Here is a 22,412-nt window from a genome sequence, read left to right as displayed (position 1 = left end):
CCTAGCTGGTCCTTTTGTTTTATGCTGTTTATTAATCAGGTTTATTTTCCCCTTTAAGAGCAGCTACCAAAGGGGAATCCTTTTCTCCTGTCAGAATGAAACTTTACCAGTTCACCATACAGATGCATCATTGCAGTGACTCTTCAGTGAATGGTTGTTAAAATATGCATGTTAAGCTATATCTTTGGAGAAACGAACCAACTTGCACCTTGAAAATGTGTTTTTCCTGGTCGAAGTCATTTTTTATGCCTCTAACTCACCAACTATGATCAAGAAGTAATGTATATTATGTATTGAACAATGTAGAACTTCAACACAGGGCTGCAATATGATTCATTTATTAATGAAAAATCTGATCAAATATGTACATTGTTATACATTCCTTATACAGTGTAAAATATGAAGAGAAATGTGGATCAGAAAATCAAATATGACAAATAATCTGGTAAAATGGAAAAATAGCATCTCTTTCATCCAGTGTAACAAGTGAGTTAAATTTAAAGATAAACATACAGGTTTAACACACATGCTGACATCAGGTAGACCACATCATCCAGCCCAGCCTTCAGCTGCACCGCTCAGTCTTCTGCACAGTCCAAGGAGTCCAGTGAGAGGAAAACATCTGCTTTACACTTAAATATCCCCTTGTTGTCCTGGAAGAGTTCACAGCTCTGCAGGTTCGGTGTAATGTTTTTGATACAAATTGGCTGTTGGAGAGAAACGGACAAAAGATGCATTACACTGGAGTTTGCTCATAAATCTCTGCTTGCTTGTCCCATGGCTAATAGTGTAGAGTTTTGAGGGTAACTTTCTGAAAGCAACTGAGGGCTTTAAGGTGTTTTATATCCCTACACACCTTCCTAAGGAGTGTGTTTGTGGTCCTTAATAGTGAGTTTATACTGACCTTATCATACTTAATGGTATTTTTGTATCTCTTGTGGTATCACTACAATATTAATTTAGGGAATTGTAGTTTTGGACCATTTTTGCGCTCGTAATTCCGGCTTCCCTTGTCATCGTGGTCTCAGACTGGGTGGTGCTGACTGGACAGCTCCGTCATGACTGAAATGAGTGCGAGTCCAACTGTAAAAGGCTTAATCAGCCTGGTCAGATTTTAGTTCTTTTTTGTTAATCTGTTCTTTTACTCTAGAACTGTAGTAGTCATATATATTTTTTTGGAAGTATACAATATAAATCTAGTAAAATTATAAGCCCCGTAGAAATATTACGGTGATGCATAGGACATACAAATTACCCTACGATAAACGATAAAATCACTATAAACTCACTATGGAACATGGAACATAGGAATATTATAGAGATAAACTCACTGCCATACCAGAGGTCACTGTAAACTCTCTGTTGAGGACCACAGACACACTAGAAGCGCCTACACTGCAAAAACTATCCATCTTATAGTAGGGGTTGTAAAATCTGAAATTTTCTTAAAACAAGTGAAACATCCGACAATGGGATGGAAATTTTACTTGTGCAAATCAGAATTTTCTTGACTTGAGCTTATTTCAAGAGACAGTCTCTGAGGAAAATTCTCAAAACTGCATTGGAAACGAGTAAACTTGTCTCGCCACATCAGCTGACGTTTTACTTGTTTTGAGGAAAATAAGATGGTAAGATTCAACACCAGATCAAATTGTTAATGTGGACATGTGTTTGCAGTGTATACAAATATTACAGCCTATTGCAGTTTTTCGTTAGAGCGCCAGGCTACCAGGCAGCGTGCGTAATGCGTAATGGCAATCCCATCCAACCCATAGGGGTTGATATAAATGGTGACCACTGACCATAGTCTTCAGGATGAAATTATGTTGATTTAATTCGGAAATCAGGCTGTTGGTTGATTCTCCGCTGTCAGACGAGTCCGGCTCGGCTCTCCTGATGTACGGCGACCTCCGGATCCCGGACAGCAAGCCAGACGCTCTGCCCACCGAGTAGTAGCTCGGACCGGCCACCTGCTTGTACCATGCCTCGGTCGGACTGCAAGAGACCAGCATGGAGATGACCACGATGAGGGAAACAAGTTTAAGAGGCATCTCCATCTCGAGGCTTGTTCCTGCTTGTTCCTGCGCACCTTTAACTGAAGCGGCTGGTCCTGCTCGTCGTCGCGGCTCATTACTTGTCCCCTTGTTTCCACTGTCTTACTTATAGGGTCCCGTGATCATACTCGCAGGTTCGTCAATGAAAACTGCCCCGGAGTGGGTGATTCACATTTCCACCACAGAGAAATCCCGCGTGGAGAACCGGGGAGGGCATCTGAAGTTTTCTTGAAACAACTAGATCTGCAGTAGAAACTAGTGAAATTATCTCACCACACTTTTTGCACTCTTTTAAAGAAAAAGTACCCTCAAAAAGTGAAACACTTAAAATACATGTTACTAGACCTATAACCTGACAACCAATGACATTCTCCTACAGTCTATAGCCTGGTGATTCTCTCTCCATGTTACAGCAGAGAGGGAAGAGACATACAATCCACATCATGTCCATGATGCTGAAAAGTAACATTCTCTAAAAAGCCCCTGTCCTTCTATTTATTCAATCATATAAATGATTGCTTTTAACAAAATCATTGGATTTATTTTTCATATGTGTGTGCCACTGTTGATATAGTTCATTGGAGAGTTGGCTGGCCCAGAGAACAAACTGCAGTGGCTTTCAAGCCTTTTCTGGGGGGCAACTTCTTGAAACAATTTAAGCGCAAAACTATCTCACACTTTATTTGGATAATCCAATGTTGATTCTCAACTATAATAATGTGTCCCTAAAAAGTCAACTGAGCTTCAAGTGATGCTCATAATTGTGTGAAAAGTAGTCTATAGATATTCAGTGTCTGGGTTAGGGCTAATCTTAGGGTTGGGGTTAATGTTAGAAACAGGGTTAGGGTCAGGCTAATGCCAGGGTTAGGGTTACATTGTCTGTGGAGATGCATCAAATAGGCAAGTGACACTTTATTATCTTTTTGTCACCTGATTGTGGAGTATCAACATTGGACTATCCAAATAAAGTGTTACCCAGAACTAAAGTCCACAGTATTTTATTCAGCCTGCCTCACAACTCAGGTATTTGGGAAGCCTTTGGCAAAATGGCAAACAGTGATAAGGAGATGTCACAGACTGAAATCCTATAATAGATGATGCAAAGATGGAGCATTCATTGGACCATGATGTTCTGGATTTGGATGTGGAATCTGGCCCAACACCTTCATCCTGTTCACTCTACACTGCTACTGTACCTTGTCAGTGTGTAGGGGGTCAGTAGATTAACTTGTGTTAAAAACAAAAGCCTCACAAAGTATCACACTACCTACTCTGACAACATGACTGCAATTGCTCACAAGAAAGCAGTGGCAGACTGGGACTCTTGGCACATTGTAGGTCACATGCTTCCTCTATATGCAGAGGCTGGTTTTCATATACTGCTTGCTTACATTCAGATAGAAAGAGCTTAAGTGGCACACTGAGTCTGCGGTGTACATGACCTGATTTCATAGGCTAAGAACTCTTTGAAGAAGCTGGAAACTGTCTTAATTTGGTCTACAGAGCTTTTCTCAATCTCTTTGACAACTGTAACCAAGGAGCTGGACTGATTACTTTACTGTTACCGGCAAGAATATGGGTGTTGAACATGCAAACCTCACATGTGCTCTAATTCTACTATTTCTATCCGGTAAGAACAATACTTTTAATCTCATTTAAGATAAAATTGTTACAAAGATAAAATCATATATGTGTGAATCCATCTCTTTCAGGTGTTCCTTGCAGAATGTGGAAAGTGAAATATCAACAGCAACAAATATGTGCAGTGAAAGGCTCCTCTGTTGCCATTCTTTGTTCATATTACTATCCTAAGATGCCTGGTAATGTCAAACTGGGAGTGAAAAGAGTTATATGGGGTCATGAAAGGTATAATATTTATAATGGTCCTTTCATTTTTGACAGTAAGTCAAGAAATACCACCACAAAATTCCAGTATATTGGCAACACACGCCACAATTGTTCTTTTAAAATACACCAAGTGGAGCACAACGACAGTGGAAAATACATCTTCAGATTTATAACTAACTCTAAAAAAGGCAAATGGACTGGCGTCGTTGGCTCAACATTAAAGGTTGTTGGTAAGTTTTTTTTATTGTTCATAAACAAAATATAGTTGTGAAAGTTGTTTAACTGGCAAAGTACGAAACATAAACAACACTTTGCACTTTTAGATTTGAAGGTTTTGGTGACGAAACCTAATGGAGAGGGGATAATGAAGGAAGGCGAGTCTGTGAATCTGACCTGCATAAATGGCTGTGATGGCGGCAACCACTCATCTGCCATCGCCTGGTTTAAGGATGGAGAGCCCTTTAATGAAGGGCCTGTACTTTACATACACAACATGTCCTCCACAAGCTCTGGGAGCTACGCTTGCTCTCTGAAAAAGCACACTGGAACACCATCAGAGGTCGTCAGTATCCACGTTGAATGTAAGTACTGGAAACAATGTCAATGTTTAAAAGTAAAGGAGATGAGGATGGAGAACTGTATGATTTAATAATGAAAATAAAATCTATGTGGTATCCCAGGGATGCACCAAGCCTCCCTAGTTCCAGCTCCAGCTCCCTAGCTTTACTGATCTTTGACTGAAGGCATCTTTTGTCTTTTGTCATTTGTCTATCATTTGTGTGCAAATGCGAATCCCAACTTTGACCACTTTTAAAACTAGGCTCAAAACTTTTTTTGTTCTGCACTGCTTATGCAACTTCATCTTTATTCTTTTTTATGCATTTTAATTCTTTATTTATTCTCTCTTCTTATACACCTTATCTCTTTTTATTTGTTGTTATTTATCTTGTCCTGCATTTTTTTATCTAATGTCACCTTGCGTAAAGCACTTTGAATTGCCTTTGTGTACGAAATGTGCTATATAAATTAACTTGCCTTACAATACTATCTGGATATGCACAATGCAGATCCACTATTTAACTGGGAACACAGATGGGGAGTTCAGCAAACTAATTCTCTGATATCTAACGACTCTGCTGTTATTGCAGACGGCCCTAAGAACACATCAGTATCTGTCAGGCCGTCAGACACAGGCGGTAAAATCAGCCTGATCTGCAGCAGCGATGCAAACCCCCCGGTGGACGACTACACCTGGTTTGCAATAGACGATGACGATGCTGTGGCAGTCGGACACCAGCGTGAACTGCACTTCAGTGGGTTTGACCCTGCTGACGGTGGCCAGTACTTATGCAGCGTCACCAACACACATGGAAGTCAAAATTCTTCTATTGTGACTTTAAAAATAAAAAGTAAGTAGAACAGAAATAGATGAGATGCACGATATAAGGTTTCCATAGACCGTTAAGCAGAATATTCCCCTGGGAGCCATATTTTCAAGATCAGAATAAAAAGAAAAATATATATGCAGTATTTCTGCCCATCTTCTAAAATTGTGATACTAATTGGAGCTAAAAATGGGGAGCAACTAGTCTGTCCCACAGACATTTAGTAGCTGTCATCCAAATCAATATTTTTACAAGATTTAGCCCAAAGTAGGTTGTACCAGACAACTTCAGACTAGAGTTAAATAATAATGATAATTATTATTATTATTTAACTTCAGTCGAATAATACTAATAATAATAATAATTGTAATTGTAATTATAATAATCCAAGTTCTTTTCAGTGACTTCCTCTGAACTGAATGATTAAATGATAACAAATGGTTATAAGTTGTCAGAAAAAATATAATTTGGATGCTTTCATTATTTGAGTATCATAAAAGTTTAATGGAAATAATCATGACCAAGTAAATTGTGCCATATGAGACTGATCTAAAATATTACTTTCCATGATTCTGGCACTCTCTGACATGCTGTCTTTGTTGTTACACAGGGACTGAAGCAACAGTTATTGCAAACATACTTGTCATTGCTACTATTACCATGCTTTTGATTGTGGCCGTTGGTGTTGCTATCAAAAGGTACACTGAATTTACAGCCTACTGTACCGTTCATAATATAAAAGTCAAACTAATGATCATATGATATTGTAACAAAATACATTTGCCTGTTTCAGACTCTGCAAAAGGAGGATGGAGACACCAGAGACAGACTTTGAGGAGAATATACAGGTGTCAATATCAATATTTGCCAATTAAAAGCAATTTACTGGTCTGTCTATTTTTCAAGGTTATAAAGTAAATTAGAGCTGGGTGTCATTTGTGTTGCTAAATACTGACTTCTGCTGTTTTTACAATTTCTATGACTTTTGGTTTTACTTAGATGCTTATCATGAACTTCACAGTATTTTCAGTGTGCCGCAGAGGCGGTAAACAGTTTGAAGTGTGTCAGTTGGACCTGGGTTTTCTGCAAACATGTCGGCTAGGGTGGAAGTCATCAAGACTGAGACAAACCACAACCTGATTTCTTGTGATAAATGAAAGACATACAGACAATGCAGTAATGGGTGTCAGAAAAGAAAACATTGGAGGTGTTTTTGTTGTGTGGGTGTATTATTAACAGCCAGAATACTGGTGGCTTGTGATGGAAATGTAAAATAAGAATTTAGGTTACGGAGAACACAGTGTGCTATACTAATTCACTGCCATGTGCTATTTCTTCATGATTGTACCCAGAATACAACAATCTATGTTAACTGGCCCATGTTTGACAATAACCAATCACAAGAGGGAAGTCAGAGGGAGGGGGAACCACAAGAAGTCACATATGCAACTGTGCACATCTCCACCAAGAGAAAGGCAAACATGTAAGATGTTTTCGCAAACTCACTAACATTCAGTTTTAAATGCTACCTCATGCTGTATGAGAGGCACAGCACATACTCACCTGCTATATGTACATCAGGGAGCAGCAGATGGATGCCCATGATAATGACAAGTATCCAGTGATTTACAGCAGTGTGTGCAGGTAAAACTCCACAGCTTAGCAACGCTGTGCAAAGCACTTGATAATGTCATGATCTATGATTTGTATGAGGCAATGCAAACATTTTTTTTCTTCTTTTTCAGGAATCAACTCTTGAACTCTTCATGAATTCAACCCCGCTAATTTTAACAATAAGCACTTGCAGTTTTATAGACAAGTAGTTGACCAAAGCTGAAAGAGGAAAAAGAAAAGTCTTATTTTTGGCTTGATGGCACCAAATGGGAACATCGGTCCTAATGGGAAGCCATCCTTATACATGGAGAGGGAACCACTACCTATAACAGCGGAAAGAAAAACTCTCCACATGACTCATAACAGCGGCATGTCGTACCTGCAGAGTAACCTGGCTGACGTATTGCCTTGCAAATAGCCTGGGTAGTGCTTTTTTTCTATCTGCATTAACAAAAGGTATTTTCGTTGTCTCACTTGTCAGGACTCTTTTCTATCTCTCTCCCTTTTCCCTATCACAGCAACTTACAAAGGGCAGCAGCAGCCAGGATACATGTGGAGGGCATCCAACACATATTGTACTGACAGTTTCTTCATTGTGCCAGATAGAAAAGATGAGAAATGCCCCATTGCATCATTGCACCCTGACAAACACTTAGTCAAAACACACTGGTGAGACAATAATTGTTTTAATATGCATCTTTTCTATTCTGTTTCAAGGACTTTTTGTTTGCTATGTGCTCTTTTTGAGAATTCATATAGCTGGCAACCACAGTAAATACCAAATGATCAAACATATTTCTTGGCTCATCAAAGAGAAAAAAAAAATGGCATGTGGATTTTTCTCCATGTTATTGTGCTTTGTTATACTTTATTGTACTTTCTGCAATGCCTTTGGGTCCAAGTGCATGGACATTCACACAGTAATTGGCTGTTAGTTTCCTATTGGTGCTCAGTGATTTCATACTCGACGGTAAAAGTGGAAAGTTGGCTGTGGGAAAGAAATGGATTATATATTTATGTTCTTCTCTCAAACTATGGTATCTCTGATTTAATAAATCATCAAAGTAAAGTGAAGAGCGGTGTAAAGATTACTACTGTTGATTCAGTAGTATCCCCATGTGCATTTCTTTTTATTAGGCCTCTTGTCTCATTCATTTGAATGCAATGTTTTTGTTCACATCTGGTTTTGTAAATGGATTTTTTGCAATAAAGGTTGTTAAAAAAAGAAAAGGCCAAGGAATCCTCTAGGAGTGGTGATGCCACTTTTTCATAGAGTTGATTGATGAGGAGGCGGGTTTTTTAATACGTTTGGATCCGATAGATTGAACATAACCTGCTGTGGAGCAGGTTAGCTGTGCAGTTACCATGGTGATGTATTGGGGGTGATGATGCTCATCCTCCTACTCCTTATCCTCCTCATCGTGGCACAGTTCACCCCTGACAGTGATGTGCCCAAAGTGAGCCGCCGTCATGGGACCAAAAATCCAGGGTTAAGGCCAAAGTTAGCTTGCTGACCCACTGATCTCGGTTGCAGGTCCCAGGTGATTGTAACTAATTACCACAACTTCAACCGGTGAAATCACCTGGTGTTTGGTTGGAATGAAAACCTGCATACTCTTGGTCCTCTATGGCACACAGTTGCCCAGCTCTGCTGATTTCCAAGTTATGCTGCCCTCTGGTGAAATTATGGGAGCATAGCATCCTGAGAGCTGCCTCAGTGCTGAGCCTCTAGTCCTCCACATGCAACACACTACAGAGTGGATGAGTGGGTGTTATGTGAGAGCTGTACAGACGCACTGGTGATACTCGGGTAAAAGGTCAACTCACAGGCATCATGGGGCATGAAACAGAAGACGATCATTATAACAATAAACATGAGCATTTACAGGAAAAGGATGATTTGGGGCTGTTATGAGTGTAAATTCCTCATAGACAACAACACAGGACACAATACAGTCTTGTGACAGGTGAGGGCCTGGTTGGTCTTATAACACAATGAACTTCTATCACTGTACGATACACAGTGATGGAGAGCATCTGTCACACAAGAGATAACAACACTGTCAGGGACCAAATAATTCTTTACGTCTTCATTATTCGTAGATCAGTATTTGTTGATTATTTGCTTCAGGCCAATTATGTTGTTGTTGGTGTTTGTACATGGTGCGATCTCCCAGCCTAAACTCCTATGTATGTATAGAACCTAAAAATGCCAATTAAATGAACTTGACTTTCCTTGACGTGCCATGCTCAAGTGTACACTGTGGTATGGTGTAGCATCTTCACAGTGTGATACTTCCAGATCAGCAGGAATCCATCCAGACCGGGTACTGGTCCACTTCCTGGACATCATGCTGTTGTCATTTTGCCGGTTCTGTCTCCCAGAAGCATAACCTACTTCCCTCTGTCTAGTTTCTTTTCTACTCATCAGTTGTTTTTCCCCCTTAAAGTTAGGACTTTTGTCAGATTTTTCTTTCACTTTCATTTATTCAGGGAAAGTCAACTGAGCTGTTCCTCATTCATGCAATTACACACATTCACTCCTGGGGGCTTTCCAGTGCAACCACGGCCTTCTAGCTACTGGTGGCCACTGGGCAGCTCTACTATAGGAGTTAAGTGCCTTGCTCAAGGACACACTGGGAGTTGGCCTAGTTGTTGACGACAGGGAGAGCGCTACTCATTTACTTTCCCCAACCGGTCCGGGGTTTCCCTAGATGCTATATCGCCCAAATGTAGATTAGGCTATAAGATTCACGCCTTCTGACTACAGTGAATATCTTCCTGAACGTTTTCCTGTCGCATAGGTAAACTCGACTCCCACTCATAATAAAAAGGTAGGGTGCGGTTCAGCCTGCATATTTGAGGAAGTCAGAACCGGGGCAATTAGCAAAGCAAATTACCCAGGGCTCGAACTCTGTACGAGTTGTACTGTCATTTTACCCAGTAGTACCAGGGCCGTGTGCTATTATGACTCGTGCTGATAGAATGAGGGTTTTTTTTTTTAATTTTTTTTTAGTTAACGCCCATTTCTGGCTAAACGAAACTTTATGAAAACAGGCGGAACTGATAGTCTCAAATGTGATTCCCCGGCATATCGCAGGCAAGTTGCAGCAGAGATGACACTGTGGGCCTCCTGCTCTGCACAAGTGTTGAAGAGGAAAGGGACGCGACGCAGTCAACCCAGGTAGGACTGGTGAAAGTGTTGACGGCATTGTAAAGCCTCAGGTGATATCAGGGGCTCAGGGGGACAAATGTCAGGAACAAACTAGCTCATCCTAGCGCAGTGGCGGTTTGTGCTCGTTGTGACAGATAGGCTATCACAGGTGAGGGTCGATAAATACAGTCAGTGCAAATTGGTGGACGTTTTTATCCTTACAGCTCGTTAGCATGTTACACCACGGACATGATTGGGCGGGCCCTTTGTAGACAGGAATATGAAACCCACCGAGTCTTAATAAATCAATAGCAGTCGCCATTGTTTTCTGACATGGTTTTCATTGTTTTACTTTGTCGTGGAAAGTCTGAGTCACACGGGCAAGCTGACCTAGCTAGCTAAATCGATCGGCTATGAGAGCTAGTAAGCTAGTTAACGTGCAGCCTAAAACACTCAAATTGTGCCGAGCAAAGCCAGTTTTTTTGGTGTGACATCGGGCTGTGACTGTATTAACTGTGTCGTGATACTTAATTAATAATATTACAGTCTCAGTCTGTGTATGTGTTTACTTGGCAGCCTGCGTTAAGTGTTTTTAGTTTTGTCGTGGTAGGCTGGAATCGAAACAGGAAGTGATTTGCGTGCTACACACGTGATTGGTTGACTGTTGATGTCAAAGATCTTCTATGCTTGAGAAGAGGAGTCACTCGGTAGTAAAAGACGGTCCCTCCTTTTGGTCGGCACATGTGGGCATTAACTCTAACGAATGTGCTCTCCTGATCACACTAAACACTGAAGCATCACTGTTAACACAGGGACTGATTTGTTGCAGGCCTGAAACGAATGTATTTTTCTTTAATTAAATAAATAAAAACATCTACATTTTTACTCTGGCCATTATCAATTCTTCAGTTTGAGTGTAATTTGGTTTTCATAAACCTTGGGTGTTTTGTAACAAAGGATATGTGTATGAACATAGAATAAAGTGGCAAGGGTACAAGACTGTATACATAGCATATTTTTTCATGAATGAATTTAAGGAATAAACTGCTCATCCAATACAGCATAGTAAGTGATGTCATTGATTTTCTTTTCCTCATTTTCAACAGTGATACTAAACAATATGATAACATGATATAATAATGTAGCCTAATAGTAGTTACTGATTTGTAATGATCTTCGCCCATGTGACCACTCTTTTCCTCATCCCTTAAAAAAAAAAAAAAAAAAAAATATATATATATATATGTATATATATATATATATGTAGATATAGATATATATAGATATATATAATGTCTGACAGCAAAACTATGGTGGAGTGGAGCCACTGATCGATACATGTTGCAGGCCACAACCATGCATAACATTAGAGCGGGTAACATTTCCATGGTAACAGTGACCGCTCTGATCAGTGGGAACTTGCTACAGCTTGTGGGTAGTGTATTATTTCATAAGGAACTCAGGAATAGAACACAATTTTTTGACAAAGTTAAACTCAGATCCAGTGATGGCTTCTACAGGGACATAATATAGTTGTTTCACAATCTGCTAATTCATAGGAAGTCTATCTTAAACCGTTAAAACATAATGGATAATAATCTAATTCCCTATGGGGAAAATCAGTAGGACACATAGGAACCTGACATTTCAGCTCTATTGAGAGCAGGCTCTGCTCTGCCGCACTTCATGATTGTGGTAACCAGAAGTTGAGGCACAGTGAGACCTCTTGCTGCTTCCTCTCTGACTGACTTGCTCACTTATTGTTGGATGTGGAAAGAGGCCGCTGGGGCACAGTTCAAGGCAGCGAGTGGGAGACGAGCAGTAGAGCATAATTGTTCACGTTTGTATCACTTTAGGATATTTATGCAGGCAAGTTTGTTCGGAAAGACTATTCAAAGTCCAAATTAAAAAAAAACAACAACTGTGTTTGTTATACAAAGCTAGACATGGTCGAATGATTTGGACTCACTTGACAGAATTGAAAGTGAAAGGAATCTACAAGGGTGGGATATTCCACTGATGATCATTTCTTCCACTGCAGAAACTACTGAGACGTGAAGATGAAGTGCCCAGGATGTGACCACGTTATTGTGGAAAAGACAGCCAATTTCTGCAGCAAGTGTGGCCATAAGCTGTCTGTCCAACCTGCAAACAAACCATCTGGTTAGTAGTTTGTACATTTGTCATAAATCATACATTTCAAATCTGATTCATTTTATGTATTTACTTTTAGGTTTTGATTAATGGGAGTCGATACAATGGCTAAAACGCTGTCTAAGCTTGTGATATTTGCTGACATACCATAACATAAAAAAACAAACATTTGTGATCATACAGAAATGGTTTCATTGATTAAACATATTCTAGATCATTTTGGTGTGTAAGATTAAAAAGAACAAAGTAACTGTATCAACACTGGACATTTTCATTAGGTAGGATTTAAAATATTCTGTTACTACAGCATCCAAAATGTATTTTGAGGTAATGAAGTATACTGATAGGCTACTGTAGTGTGGGCTGGACCCATGATATAAACCCAATTTAACAGGTATAATGAAACGCCAGTTCTCACTGTAAAGATTGTAAAGATGAGATGTGGTAGTAGAAGTAGTTTTTCTTCAACCGTCTAAAAATGTTTTTGTCATTTGTCATTCTGTACATAGTAATGAGTCCCTGAAGTTGTTTGTCAAAGGCCACATCCAGATAGTGTGGCTAGTTTCTGGCCTCAAGATGGCGCTGTCCCTGCATTATCAGCCCACCTTTGGCCAGGATTAGGATTGGTTCTGATTAAACAAACAGCCTCTTCATATACTAATTAAGATTATATTTAAAATCAAGTTCAGTATTGTGACTGACTTAATCTAAAATGTATGTTTAGAGTATACCCATGTGGTTTATTAAGTCAAGTTCCTCATAGTGAACATGTAAAGCATTCAAGCATTAAATTGGCCTCAGTGGGTTCAAACCAGTTATCTTGTGTTAGCTGCTTCATGAAAGGTGTGTTGTATATGAGTGATAATTACAACAAAGGAACAAATAAAAGGCCCAAATGGGTGCAATCAGTGCTTTTGCAGAGATTTTTATTTAAAAAAAATATATAAAATAATAGTACATGAAAGCTTATCTTGTTAATTTTAACTCCAGAAACTATTTTAGAGATTTCCTTTTTTAGACCTTTATGTAGAAATCCATTTTTTTGTGTGTTTTTGATGCAGATTGCCTCTCCATTCAAATCCTTCACTGATCACAAGTTGTAGCCTGGATTTGGCTAGAATGCAAATTGACTGCTGCAATCTGCGCTGCTGTGGATAAGGGCCTCTCTCACAGCACGCAGCGCTCTGCAGGCATTATTCATGTCTTTGGTTGCTGTCTGATTTGTGTACCAAATATTTTTAATCCAGATACAGGAAGTCAGCCCGTTTCCAGCTCGGTGGGACCAGGCTCGGACGGTGCCACTGAAAAATCAGAGTCACAGAATCACTCCTCAACTGTGGACAGCCATGAATCCAATAAATCCAAACGGCCGAATGAAGAGACCAACAACAACCCAAAGAAAAAGGTGCGCTTAAGTCTCAAAGCGTCGTCTCACTGAGGGCTCCATATGAGTTTGTGCATATGTTATGATAACCTACTCTAACAATTATATTTCTGTAGCATATGAAATATGTCAGTGCAGATCTTAGTAATATTTTCTCTGTGTGAAAAAAGTTGGAATTTTATATCTTATCAGAGTTTGCATTAGCCAGTAACTGCTAGCTTTAGCTTGCAAAACATGTTTTTAAAGGTTGAAATCCAACATGGAAGATCTTTAAGATAGAGTGCCTTGACCCTTTTTTAGATTTTTACATTTATTTATTATTTCCTACTAGCAAGGAAATATTTCAAGCTTTGTCCTACAGTTATTTTGACCTGTTCCCCAAATCGTGCGTCTGGACAGTAGGTACAAGTGCATTGTTTTTTTTAATTCTTCTTCTTCTTCTTGTCTTGTTTCTTTAATTGAAAGCCTAGACATATTCAGTGAAAACACATGTTGAAATCATGCTATAAACCCATTGTGTTAAATTCTGTCATTATCAAATGCTAAATATGATGTAATCACATAATTTGGAATAGGCTTTAGAATGACTTTTAAAGTCTAAAATTCTATTCTTAGTTTGTCAAGAATACTATATACAGAAGATAGATGACTGTATATTTAGATTGAAAACAGAGGCTTGGTTACATATTAGCGGTAATGGGCATTTGTGAAATTGACGTTATCACCTCTGGTCTTAATAGAGAAAAAAGAGGAAGAAGGCCAAAAAGAAGAAAGATGGCCGTATGCCATCGGACCAAGAGATGAGCTCTGACCTGTCCCTCATCTCTCTGGACGACAACCAGGTGAAGCAGGCGCAGGAAGGAGGAGACTCTTCTGACAGTGACAGCTCCACTAATGCAATGGATGAAACACCAGACTCACTCCCCGATGGCTCTTCCTCACTGGAGAGCCAGCCCAGTTCCTTGGTAGCTAACGATACTCCCAGACCAGCTGAGGGCTTTCAAAGTGAAAAAACTGCTGCCACTCTCAAGCCAAGTGCAGAGAGTCAGTCCGCTGTAGCCCCAGATAAGCAGGTCATGGGAGACGGCAATATACCAAAATCAACTGAGACTCAGACATCCGAGCCAGCTCCAGCTGACACTCCTACTTCCCATTCCGTGTCAGAAGACAAGACCGGTACGACTCCTCAGTCAGGTCCAGGTAAAGGGGCAAAGGTCTCCAACCCGAAAGAGCAGAAGACTGAGGCAAACAGCTCAAAGACCATGAAAGACACGACTACAGCCAAACAAACTAAACTGGACCAGAATGCCAACGTGGATCCAAACGCAAATCAGACGGCGCAACCCAAGCAGAAGGGGAAAACTGTTCAGCAGAGCCAGAAACCGAAGCAAACAGCGGCTGTTGGGGGCCAAATGGTTTTTGGCCCTCAAAAACCATCAAAGGTAATGACAATTAACAATTAGAAGCTTCTTGTTTATTTTATTTTACTAGCGGGCAAAGGACAGGGATTCATTTTCTTGTCTGGATGAGTTTGTATGTCTAACCTAATTGAATTGAATGCTACTTGTCCAGGCTGAAAGCACAGGCTCCAGTGTGGACCCGCAGATGAAGACAGAGCGCATGGAGGTTCAGCAGTCTGCACACGGGGCAGGACAAACCTCCTCTGCACCACAAACCAAAGATGTCAACAAGGGAAACAAAGACAGCAATAAGGATAACGCAGAATCCACCGACCCGCCGCCAAAAAGGTAATCAAACTCTCTGACGGTGCTACACATTTGGATTTAGATATCACCTTCACCAGTTTTAATGCTGTCAATTTGTATTGCATTTCAGAATAAGCAGCAGGAACAAGACCATTGCTGCAAGTGACAGACTCACGATTTACTTTCATGCAGTCCTCTCAAAGGATTTCAAACTTGACCCAGTTGAAGATCGCATCTTCATCAGGGCTGGAACCCACATCGGGACATGGGAAGAAGATACAGTTGAGCTGTCTGTGACTAGGTGAATTTTTCTTGAATTAATCTTAAATTAACCTTAGAAAGTCTTACAACCACCTATTGCTAAGTGGTGTCCAAGTGTCGTCTAGTTCATATTTTTTTGTCCTAAAGCTTGGTGCCCATTGCTTGTTTCTTCAAAATATGCATTATGGATTTGGAAATAACACTCAATGAAAGTAAAAAAAATTGAGCATAATTTCTCAGTAAAACCTGGGATTATACCTAAAACAATGTTCCTTCTTGAGCTTTTTCCAACATAACTTTGCAACGTTGCCAAAATCTAGGCTTCTGCATGCCTTGTTATGTAATTATTTAAATCAAATGTGCTGTCTGACTTGTACACTTGGATATTGCCATTTTAAAGTAATGTGAGTATTCTGATGTAATTGTTAGTGGTCATATTGGATAAAACAACAACTGTGGCAGAAGGGAGAAGAATTCAGTGATGGCTTTGTCACTGAAAAACTTTCCTCATGGGTTCCTTAAATGTTTGCTCTTTATTAACATTCATCATACATGGCACTATTTTATTTCAGAGCATTTACTGCTAGAGCTCAGTGCAGCTTAATGTGCCTGAAAATACAGTATATTGGTCTGTAATCTGTGACATCCTATGTGTTGACATACTAGTCTTTGTCATTCAGTTTCAGTCGCATCAAATTCTATGACAGATTATGAAGTTAGAATGATAGCAATGTGTTATCTCAAGCATATTTAAACATAGCCAGTCAGCATCATAGTCATTCTACTTGGCATAAATACCCATAAAGTCATCAAGTTAATTCATGGATATCATCTAAGTTCAAAGCCTTTGGCTAGTTAGGGCTATTGAAAATAAACAGTTAATTGTCTGGCTGCCAGTGTCTCTTGCTTGCTTGCTCTCTCGCTCGCTATTTTTTTAATAATGCTTTTATCACATTACGATGATATTATCAATAGAAATCAGAATGTTTATAATTATGGAGTAACCTTGTTAAGTAAAGTTAAGTAAAGTTAAGTAAACTTGTTAAGTAAAATGACTGAAAAACGATAACAACCTTTTTTTCTTTCTTTTCACACAGGGATCTTGGAGAACATGGATTTCTGGTTGAAGGCAGCCTAGTTACACCAAAAGCTGAAGCTGAATCTGTGTCGATACCATACAAGTATCTTGTCTACAAGAACAAAAAGATGAAATATGAGTTTGAGTACATATACAAACTGGATTCTGTGCCCCATACTACCAATAGGTGTTTGTTTGTGAAGCCCCACCTCCTTAATGAGGAAGGTAAGTGCAAGTTTCACTTTGTACAGTCATAATAATCTTTCAGTGCATACATACTACTCATGAAATATTGTATGTACCTAATATATTTGAAATAAACACAATTTAATATCTTATTTTATTTACTTTTTTTGTAAAAGGGGACTGGCATCAATATGATGACATCATCTGTGCAGAGCCATCAAAGAACATTGTCAAACGCGTAAAAGATGCCTTGTGGCCTGAACAGAGGAAGAATGTGGTCCAAGGCAGAGAGATTGCAGGGAAAATCATGTTAGAGACCATATTTGATCTTCTCAGGAGCTGGACTGAAATCAATTTGAAGAGTTTCCTGATCCAGTTGAATCAGTTCTTCCAGATTTATGGGAACCCGTATGTTTTTGAGGAGACGGAGAAGAGGTGGATCTCCTTAGGCTATGGAGAAGACGATGTAAGTAAACAACTTCCACACAGTTGCCTTGTAGATAGTCTGGAAACATCCGGGTATTGACTTCTCAAAATATTTTCTCTGTGTCTCTGCTTTGATTCTTTTTTAGGTGAGGAAGCTGGTAAAGGAATTCATGTTGGCAAACGTCATTCCTCAGTTGCTGAAGGACGGAGACGGGAAGAGCCTCTACATTAAGGACCCTATTCGGGCGGCTGTGATCATGCTCTGTGTGTGGAAGCGACACGCTATCAAACTGGATGCCGGTGAGCTCCATCGACTCTGCAATGCACTGAGCTTCCCCAAGCAAACCAAGGATGATTTCCTCCAGTACTGGAAAGATTTTTCATGTGACGTCTCCAGTCTCAAAAAGTAGGTACTTTTAATTTTTTTGTGTCCACTTGGTAAAATCCGCCGCTGATTACAGTTCACATAGGTTGTTGTGTTTAATCTTTTTGATAATCCAGTAATCAATCCAATAATCTTTCCAGTGATAGTTGTGATCTGCCAATTAAAGACTGCAGACCTAATGTGTCCTATAGTGATTTTGCTGTCATTTGATCATTCATTTAAAGTTCTGAAGCTAATAGATTTCTCTTTGTCTAGTCTGCCAGAAATGCTGGTGGCTCTGATGAACGCTGTGAAAACAGAGGGAATGCCACGATGGATTTTGGTAATTCCGCTTCTCCACTTCCTCAAAGGCACCACAAAGCCTTTCCAAGCAGCACTCTCTGGCAGCTCAAAGTACGACGCAGCTTGGGCAGGTTTGCAAGGCCTCAAAGTGGGTAACCCTACATCCTGGAGCAGTCAAGAAAGGAGGTAAGACTACCTCTGCCAAATTATAGCTGACAAAAACTTACAGTACATAGCTTTGCAAATGATAGGCATGAAGTTTTTACATATGTTTGGTTGCTTGTGATGCATCCCATTTTCAGGGCAATTTTGAACGTGATGAAAAACCACAGCCATTTGGTGGAAATGGACACACTTGCAGCCCGATCCTGGATGTGCCTGATGACACTTGATGAGCTGGTAGAGTGTAGCAACATCATTGAAACTGAGCTTTTTGACACGCTTCATGTCTTCAGTATAAGAGCTCCTCAGGATGTCTCCTACAGCAGCTACCAGGTGAAGTGGAAATACCAGTTGAACATAAGAAATTTCAAGGTTATATCAGTAAATTATTATTTAATGTTCTTTGTTTTCTGTTTTGCAGACAGTGTCTGATGTTCTCTCGCATATTCAACGGCTCCTCATTGAGCAAAAATACAGGTGATTTACTTTCATTACCATTATTGTTTTTTAATTGAATAGTATTGACAAGATAGCACTACATATACAAAAACAGTTTCTACTTGTTGGTTAACTGGCATTGGTTGCTGGTCTACTTGTATATCTTTAGTTCCAAAATGTGTACACATCTGTGTGCTGACCTGTTACTGTCTGGTGTTGCTGTTCTTTGTTGTTTCCCATATACTTTAGTGTTTCCATGTGCAGACTGTGAGAGTTAATTTCCTCTTGGAGGACAGTAATGTATCTATCTAGTTGATGCTGTAATCGTCCACTCCTGTTTCTTTTGTTTATGACAGTTATTTTAGCGAGGCTTACAGGAGAGAGTGCCTGGCAACAGCAGTGAAACTGCTAGAGAAGATCTGTAAAGGAGTCAGATCTGCATCGTACTCCCAGAACTTTACAGACATTCCTGTAGCTTGCATGCATCTGGTTGCATCAGTCTTTGACTTCATTCACTGTAACGAGACAGAGGTATGTGAAGTGAAAGATTTAAAGTGAGTTGTTTACATTTCCAAATAGTTTAGTTTTGGCTTTCTCAAATGCTAGTAATTCTCATTAAGGTGCCCCAAGGAGTGAAAAGAGACCAGCTGTATGCAAAAGACTTGGAGATGATGTCCCAGGCGATGGCCATTATGAGAGAGTGGATCAGTCAGACCTTCAGAGACAGGTTGCTTAACAGGGGCCTGACCTCCATGTACCTGCACGTCAGTGTCACACCTGCAGAGATTGAAGTGAGTAGTGTCTAATGTATTTTATACAGAGTTTAATAGAGGGCTGCACTTAGGAATAAAATACAAAATATTGGGATGGGTGCCCAAAAGTATACATTGGTAAGTGAATGTTGGAACATATTTCTCATGGTGCCTTTTATTGGTTGTGTTTCATAGATGTGGAACAACATAATCTCCCTCCATTTCAAAAATGAAGATTGGACAGAAGAATGGGGAAAGACATTCACTAAGGATTTTGAGGGCAAGCTTAAAAAGGTATTTAATACATCCTTTACAGATTTTTGCTTGATTTTCTACCAGGGAAATGTGTAGTTAATTTTTACTATGTGTCTGTGTGGCTTTAGGAATCTGCATTGGATCAGATTGAATTCTACTGCTCAAAGATTGAGGGACTCAGTGATTCCCATCCACATGTTGCTGCCAGCGTTGAGAAGTGTGCTCTTGAGGCTGTTACATCGTTGTGCCAGGTATGGGGACTTCCTGAAATAGTCTAGGAGAGTCCAGTCCATATTTGTGAACAATAACAACTTTCCCCTAAAGCCAGAAACCACGGAATTACAAACTGAACCTTTGATGTCATAAAAGTGGGAAATCTCCCGCTGCTCCATGGAAAATGAATGGAGAAAGATGTTTATGGCTTTATGGTTTATGGCTTTTGGAGACATTTGTACAAGTTCACGTGTTGATTGAACTGTCATAGACCACTGCAAGAACATTTATGAATTCTTAAGTTGAGCAGTATTCCCCTTTTTCATGGGTGAGCAAATATTAAAAAGCACCGTGTGAGTCTGATTTATTTCCAATTTTATTTCATATATTTAAAAGATAAACAATAATGACTGATCAATGACTTCTTTTCTCCATATGCAGACCAAGTCCGAGGGCAAACTATTTGAGAGGTTTAAGATAAACTGGAAGTTTGGAACACTCATTTCAGCCATTATCCAGAAATCCTGGCCAAGGGACCGTCAAGGAAATTATCGGGAAGAGGAAGAAGTGGTCCTGCAGCACCTCCTCTCCTGGACAGCCGCCAAAGACATTTTCCAGCTACATGGTATCTCCTCAGAACAAAACAGTGAAAACATGCACACCCCAAACCATAAAATGTGCAGGGCAGGAAGGTAGAATATTAGCATCAGTAGAGTATTTACACCCAGTGATGCTGCCATGGTCTATTAAGTAGTTGCTCTAGCCTCAGTGTTATGGCTGCATGGCAGTGGTCTCAAGCATTGTAATCATTGATGTGGTTTCAGATAAAGCACTTTTTAACATTCAGCTTCTTTCACTACAGGTGCGGAAGAGAAGCTGATTGAGAAGCTCTCATTAGACGCCAGGGACAGAATTGCTATAGCAATATCATCCTTCTCTACCATCACCAATCAGCTGGTCCATGGAAACATTAAGATCAGCCTGCTCAATTTCATTTTGGAGAGGAAAAAGGCTTTCTTAGAACTGCTAAAAATCGGTAATAAAAGTCTGCTTTTCATTTTCATGTCTCAAGAGATTTATAGTTTAATTCTGAATTATTAACCCTACACAGCACTTATTTCATATGAGAGTACACAATGGTCTAATGGAAATATTAAGATGAAAATGTGTGCTTTGACATTAACAGACTGTCTCTCTGAGAATGACCACTGCCAGGATAATGCCAAAATGAGGAGGCTATTAGTGTGGAGACAGGATGAAGTGAAAGCTGTGTACCATGAGAAGGAGCTCGTGGACATCTTACTAACAATGAGCCACAAACTTGAGGAACATATGACAGGTATGTTGGTGGTGTCAGGGCTATCGGACCGATTGGTTTGATCTTGTGCTCACAGCTGCACCAAATTTCATAATTGCATGTTTAATTTGCATGATAGTGGATGCTGCTGACATGGAAGACAGACAACAAGTCAACATTGAGACCATGCCCCTGAACCATTTCATGGAGGTTCATCCATTTGACCAACTGTTCTCACCGATGGCTGGTGTGGTCACCTACTTTGATCTCCATGAAGACATCAGAAACATGGCAGAGGTTCTGCACACCTTCAAGGACAGTTACATATTCAAAGTGTGCTGGGAGAAACAAGCCATAATCCTGGCCACTGCAGAGAGGGAAAGTGAAGACCCTGATGAATCTGGAGTAGTTGATATTATGGCCACACCAGAAAGGATACATGAGGACATTTTCGAGCCTTGCTATGATGATTACAAAAACATCTACAATTGCCTGAAGAATGGCAGTATCAGGCTCGGGGAGGTTGACAAACTCTTCAAAGCTTACGAGGGGAAGTACGAAGAGCTTGCACAGGACTTGGACATTATGTGCAGAGTCGATAAATCAAATGACAAACAATGGATCCAGAGAAGGGTTCAACAGATTGAGCAGTATCATGAACTTCATCTGGCTGTGGCATCAGCTCAGATTATCATGGTGGTCAAGGAGACACTTTGTCTTCAAGGTGACTTCAAGGTTCTGCAGACACTGCTAGAAGTTGTAAGTGTCATTGTTTTGAAGCATATTACACCATCAGTACTATTATGTTTCATGTTAAAAATATGTTTTACATGTCAAGGTCAATAAAAGTGTCCATGTGCACAACCACAACATGTAAAACTGTTGTATTATGCTATACGAAAATTAGACACCACTGTTATTACTTGGGACATCCTCAACTTTCTATTAGAAGATAATGCATAAAAAGACAATGTATTGAGTTAGTTCTCATAACAACAGAAATGATGTCTCTGTTACTTCTTTCATAAACTATGAATTAGACATCACAATAAAATTCATGCATGTCTCCTTGTGATTTGTGTTTCTGTTATGTATTCAGAAGTGCATTTACCTTAGTTGAGAATAACCATGGCTTTCTTCTCTCTTCAGACACATGCAGACTTTCAGAAAGAGCAGCTCAATCGGATTGACAATGATTTGATGCAGGCCAAGGTTGCTCTGGTGGATATCACTGAGACCCGCAGACTGTGCCTAAAGGAGCTGGGACTTAGAAGACACTTTGTCAACTGGGTAAAGGAAGCTCTTGAAGGTAAGAATTAAAATGATCTACACTAGTCACAATAACAATTATTTTAATGCGCATTCAGACATATTTAAA

General features: G+C 39.8%; 3 protein-coding genes across 3 annotated transcripts in view; 2 read left to right on the top strand and 1 right to left on the bottom strand.

Moving 5' to 3' along the window:
- Positions 1 to 467: 467 nt before the first annotated feature.
- Positions 468 to 2,110, bottom strand: LOC139930957 (neuropeptide B-like). The gene is made up of 2 exons (XM_071924304.2): positions 1,803 to 2,110; positions 468 to 707 (listed from the first exon to the last, which is right to left on the bottom strand). The coding sequence occupies exons 1-2, from the start codon at positions 2,055 to 2,057 to the stop codon at positions 579 to 581; spliced, it is 384 nt and encodes a 127-aa protein (XP_071780405.1). The 5' UTR covers positions 2,058 to 2,110; the 3' UTR covers positions 468 to 578.
- Positions 2,111 to 3,615: 1,505 nt separating this feature from the next.
- On the top strand, positions 3,616 to 7,957 carry LOC139930965 (opioid-binding protein/cell adhesion molecule homolog). The gene is made up of 9 exons (XM_071924313.2): positions 3,616 to 3,684; positions 3,767 to 4,132; positions 4,226 to 4,483; positions 5,051 to 5,311; positions 5,898 to 5,985; positions 6,081 to 6,135; positions 6,640 to 6,770; positions 6,869 to 6,931; positions 7,033 to 7,957. Exons 1-9 carry the CDS (start codon positions 3,630 to 3,632, stop codon positions 7,055 to 7,057), a joined length of 1,302 nt encoding a protein of 433 aa, XP_071780414.2. The 5' UTR covers positions 3,616 to 3,629; the 3' UTR covers positions 7,058 to 7,957.
- Positions 7,958 to 10,011: 2,054 nt separating this feature from the next.
- The window catches only part of LOC139930941 (E3 ubiquitin-protein ligase rnf213-alpha), a 36,806-nt gene continuing 24,405 nt past the window's right edge, over positions 10,012 to 22,412 (top strand). The window contains exons 1-21 of the mRNA XM_078284427.1: positions 10,012 to 10,085; positions 12,097 to 12,218; positions 13,457 to 13,614; positions 14,334 to 15,035; positions 15,166 to 15,341; positions 15,430 to 15,600; positions 16,658 to 16,863; positions 17,001 to 17,290; positions 17,397 to 17,656; positions 17,891 to 18,103; positions 18,220 to 18,412; positions 18,501 to 18,556; positions 18,874 to 19,048; positions 19,138 to 19,308; positions 19,465 to 19,563; positions 19,653 to 19,775; positions 20,179 to 20,362; positions 20,600 to 20,773; positions 20,924 to 21,076; positions 21,174 to 21,793; positions 22,184 to 22,343. Of these exons, the coding sequence (XP_078140553.1) occupies positions 12,116 to 12,218; positions 13,457 to 13,614; positions 14,334 to 15,035; positions 15,166 to 15,341; positions 15,430 to 15,600; positions 16,658 to 16,863; positions 17,001 to 17,290; positions 17,397 to 17,656; positions 17,891 to 18,103; positions 18,220 to 18,412; positions 18,501 to 18,556; positions 18,874 to 19,048; positions 19,138 to 19,308; positions 19,465 to 19,563; positions 19,653 to 19,775; positions 20,179 to 20,362; positions 20,600 to 20,773; positions 20,924 to 21,076; positions 21,174 to 21,793; positions 22,184 to 22,343 (4,387 nt within the window). The 5' untranslated portion in view covers positions 10,012 to 10,085; positions 12,097 to 12,115. The remainder of the gene's footprint in view (positions 10,086 to 12,096; positions 12,219 to 13,456; positions 13,615 to 14,333; positions 15,036 to 15,165; positions 15,342 to 15,429; positions 15,601 to 16,657; positions 16,864 to 17,000; positions 17,291 to 17,396; positions 17,657 to 17,890; positions 18,104 to 18,219; positions 18,413 to 18,500; positions 18,557 to 18,873; positions 19,049 to 19,137; positions 19,309 to 19,464; positions 19,564 to 19,652; positions 19,776 to 20,178; positions 20,363 to 20,599; positions 20,774 to 20,923; positions 21,077 to 21,173; positions 21,794 to 22,183; positions 22,344 to 22,412) is intronic.

Source organism: Centroberyx gerrardi, chromosome 7 (genome assembly GCF_048128805.1).
Source record: "Centroberyx gerrardi isolate f3 chromosome 7, fCenGer3.hap1.cur.20231027, whole genome shotgun sequence".
Classification (NCBI taxonomy): Eukaryota; Metazoa; Chordata; class Actinopteri; order Beryciformes; family Berycidae; genus Centroberyx; species Centroberyx gerrardi.
This window is presented reverse-complemented; position numbering and strand designations above follow the sequence as displayed.

What these genes read in the sequence shown, in the direction of transcription:
- LOC139930965 (XM_071924313.2), top strand. Translation starts at nt 3,630, where the DNA reads ATGGGTGTTGAACATGCAAACCTCACATGTGCTCTAATTCTACTATTT. An exon ending in CTCAACATTAAAGGTTGTTG is followed by an intron (nt 4,133 to 4,225) that starts GTAAGTTTTTTT and finishes TTGCACTTTTAG; the next exon opens with ATTTGAAGGTTTTGGTGACG. An exon ending in CGTCAGTATCCACGTTGAAT is followed by an intron (nt 4,484 to 5,050) that starts GTAAGTACTGGA and finishes CTGTTATTGCAG; the next exon opens with ACGGCCCTAAGAACACATCA.
- LOC139930957 (XM_071924304.2), bottom strand. Translation starts at nt 2,057, where the DNA reads ATGGAGATGCCTCTTAAACTTGTTTCCCTCATCGTGGTCATCTCCATG. An exon ending in ATTTCATCCTGAAGACTATG is followed by an intron (nt 708 to 1,802) that starts GTCAGTGGTCAC and finishes TCTCTCCAACAG; the next exon opens with CCAATTTGTATCAAAAACAT.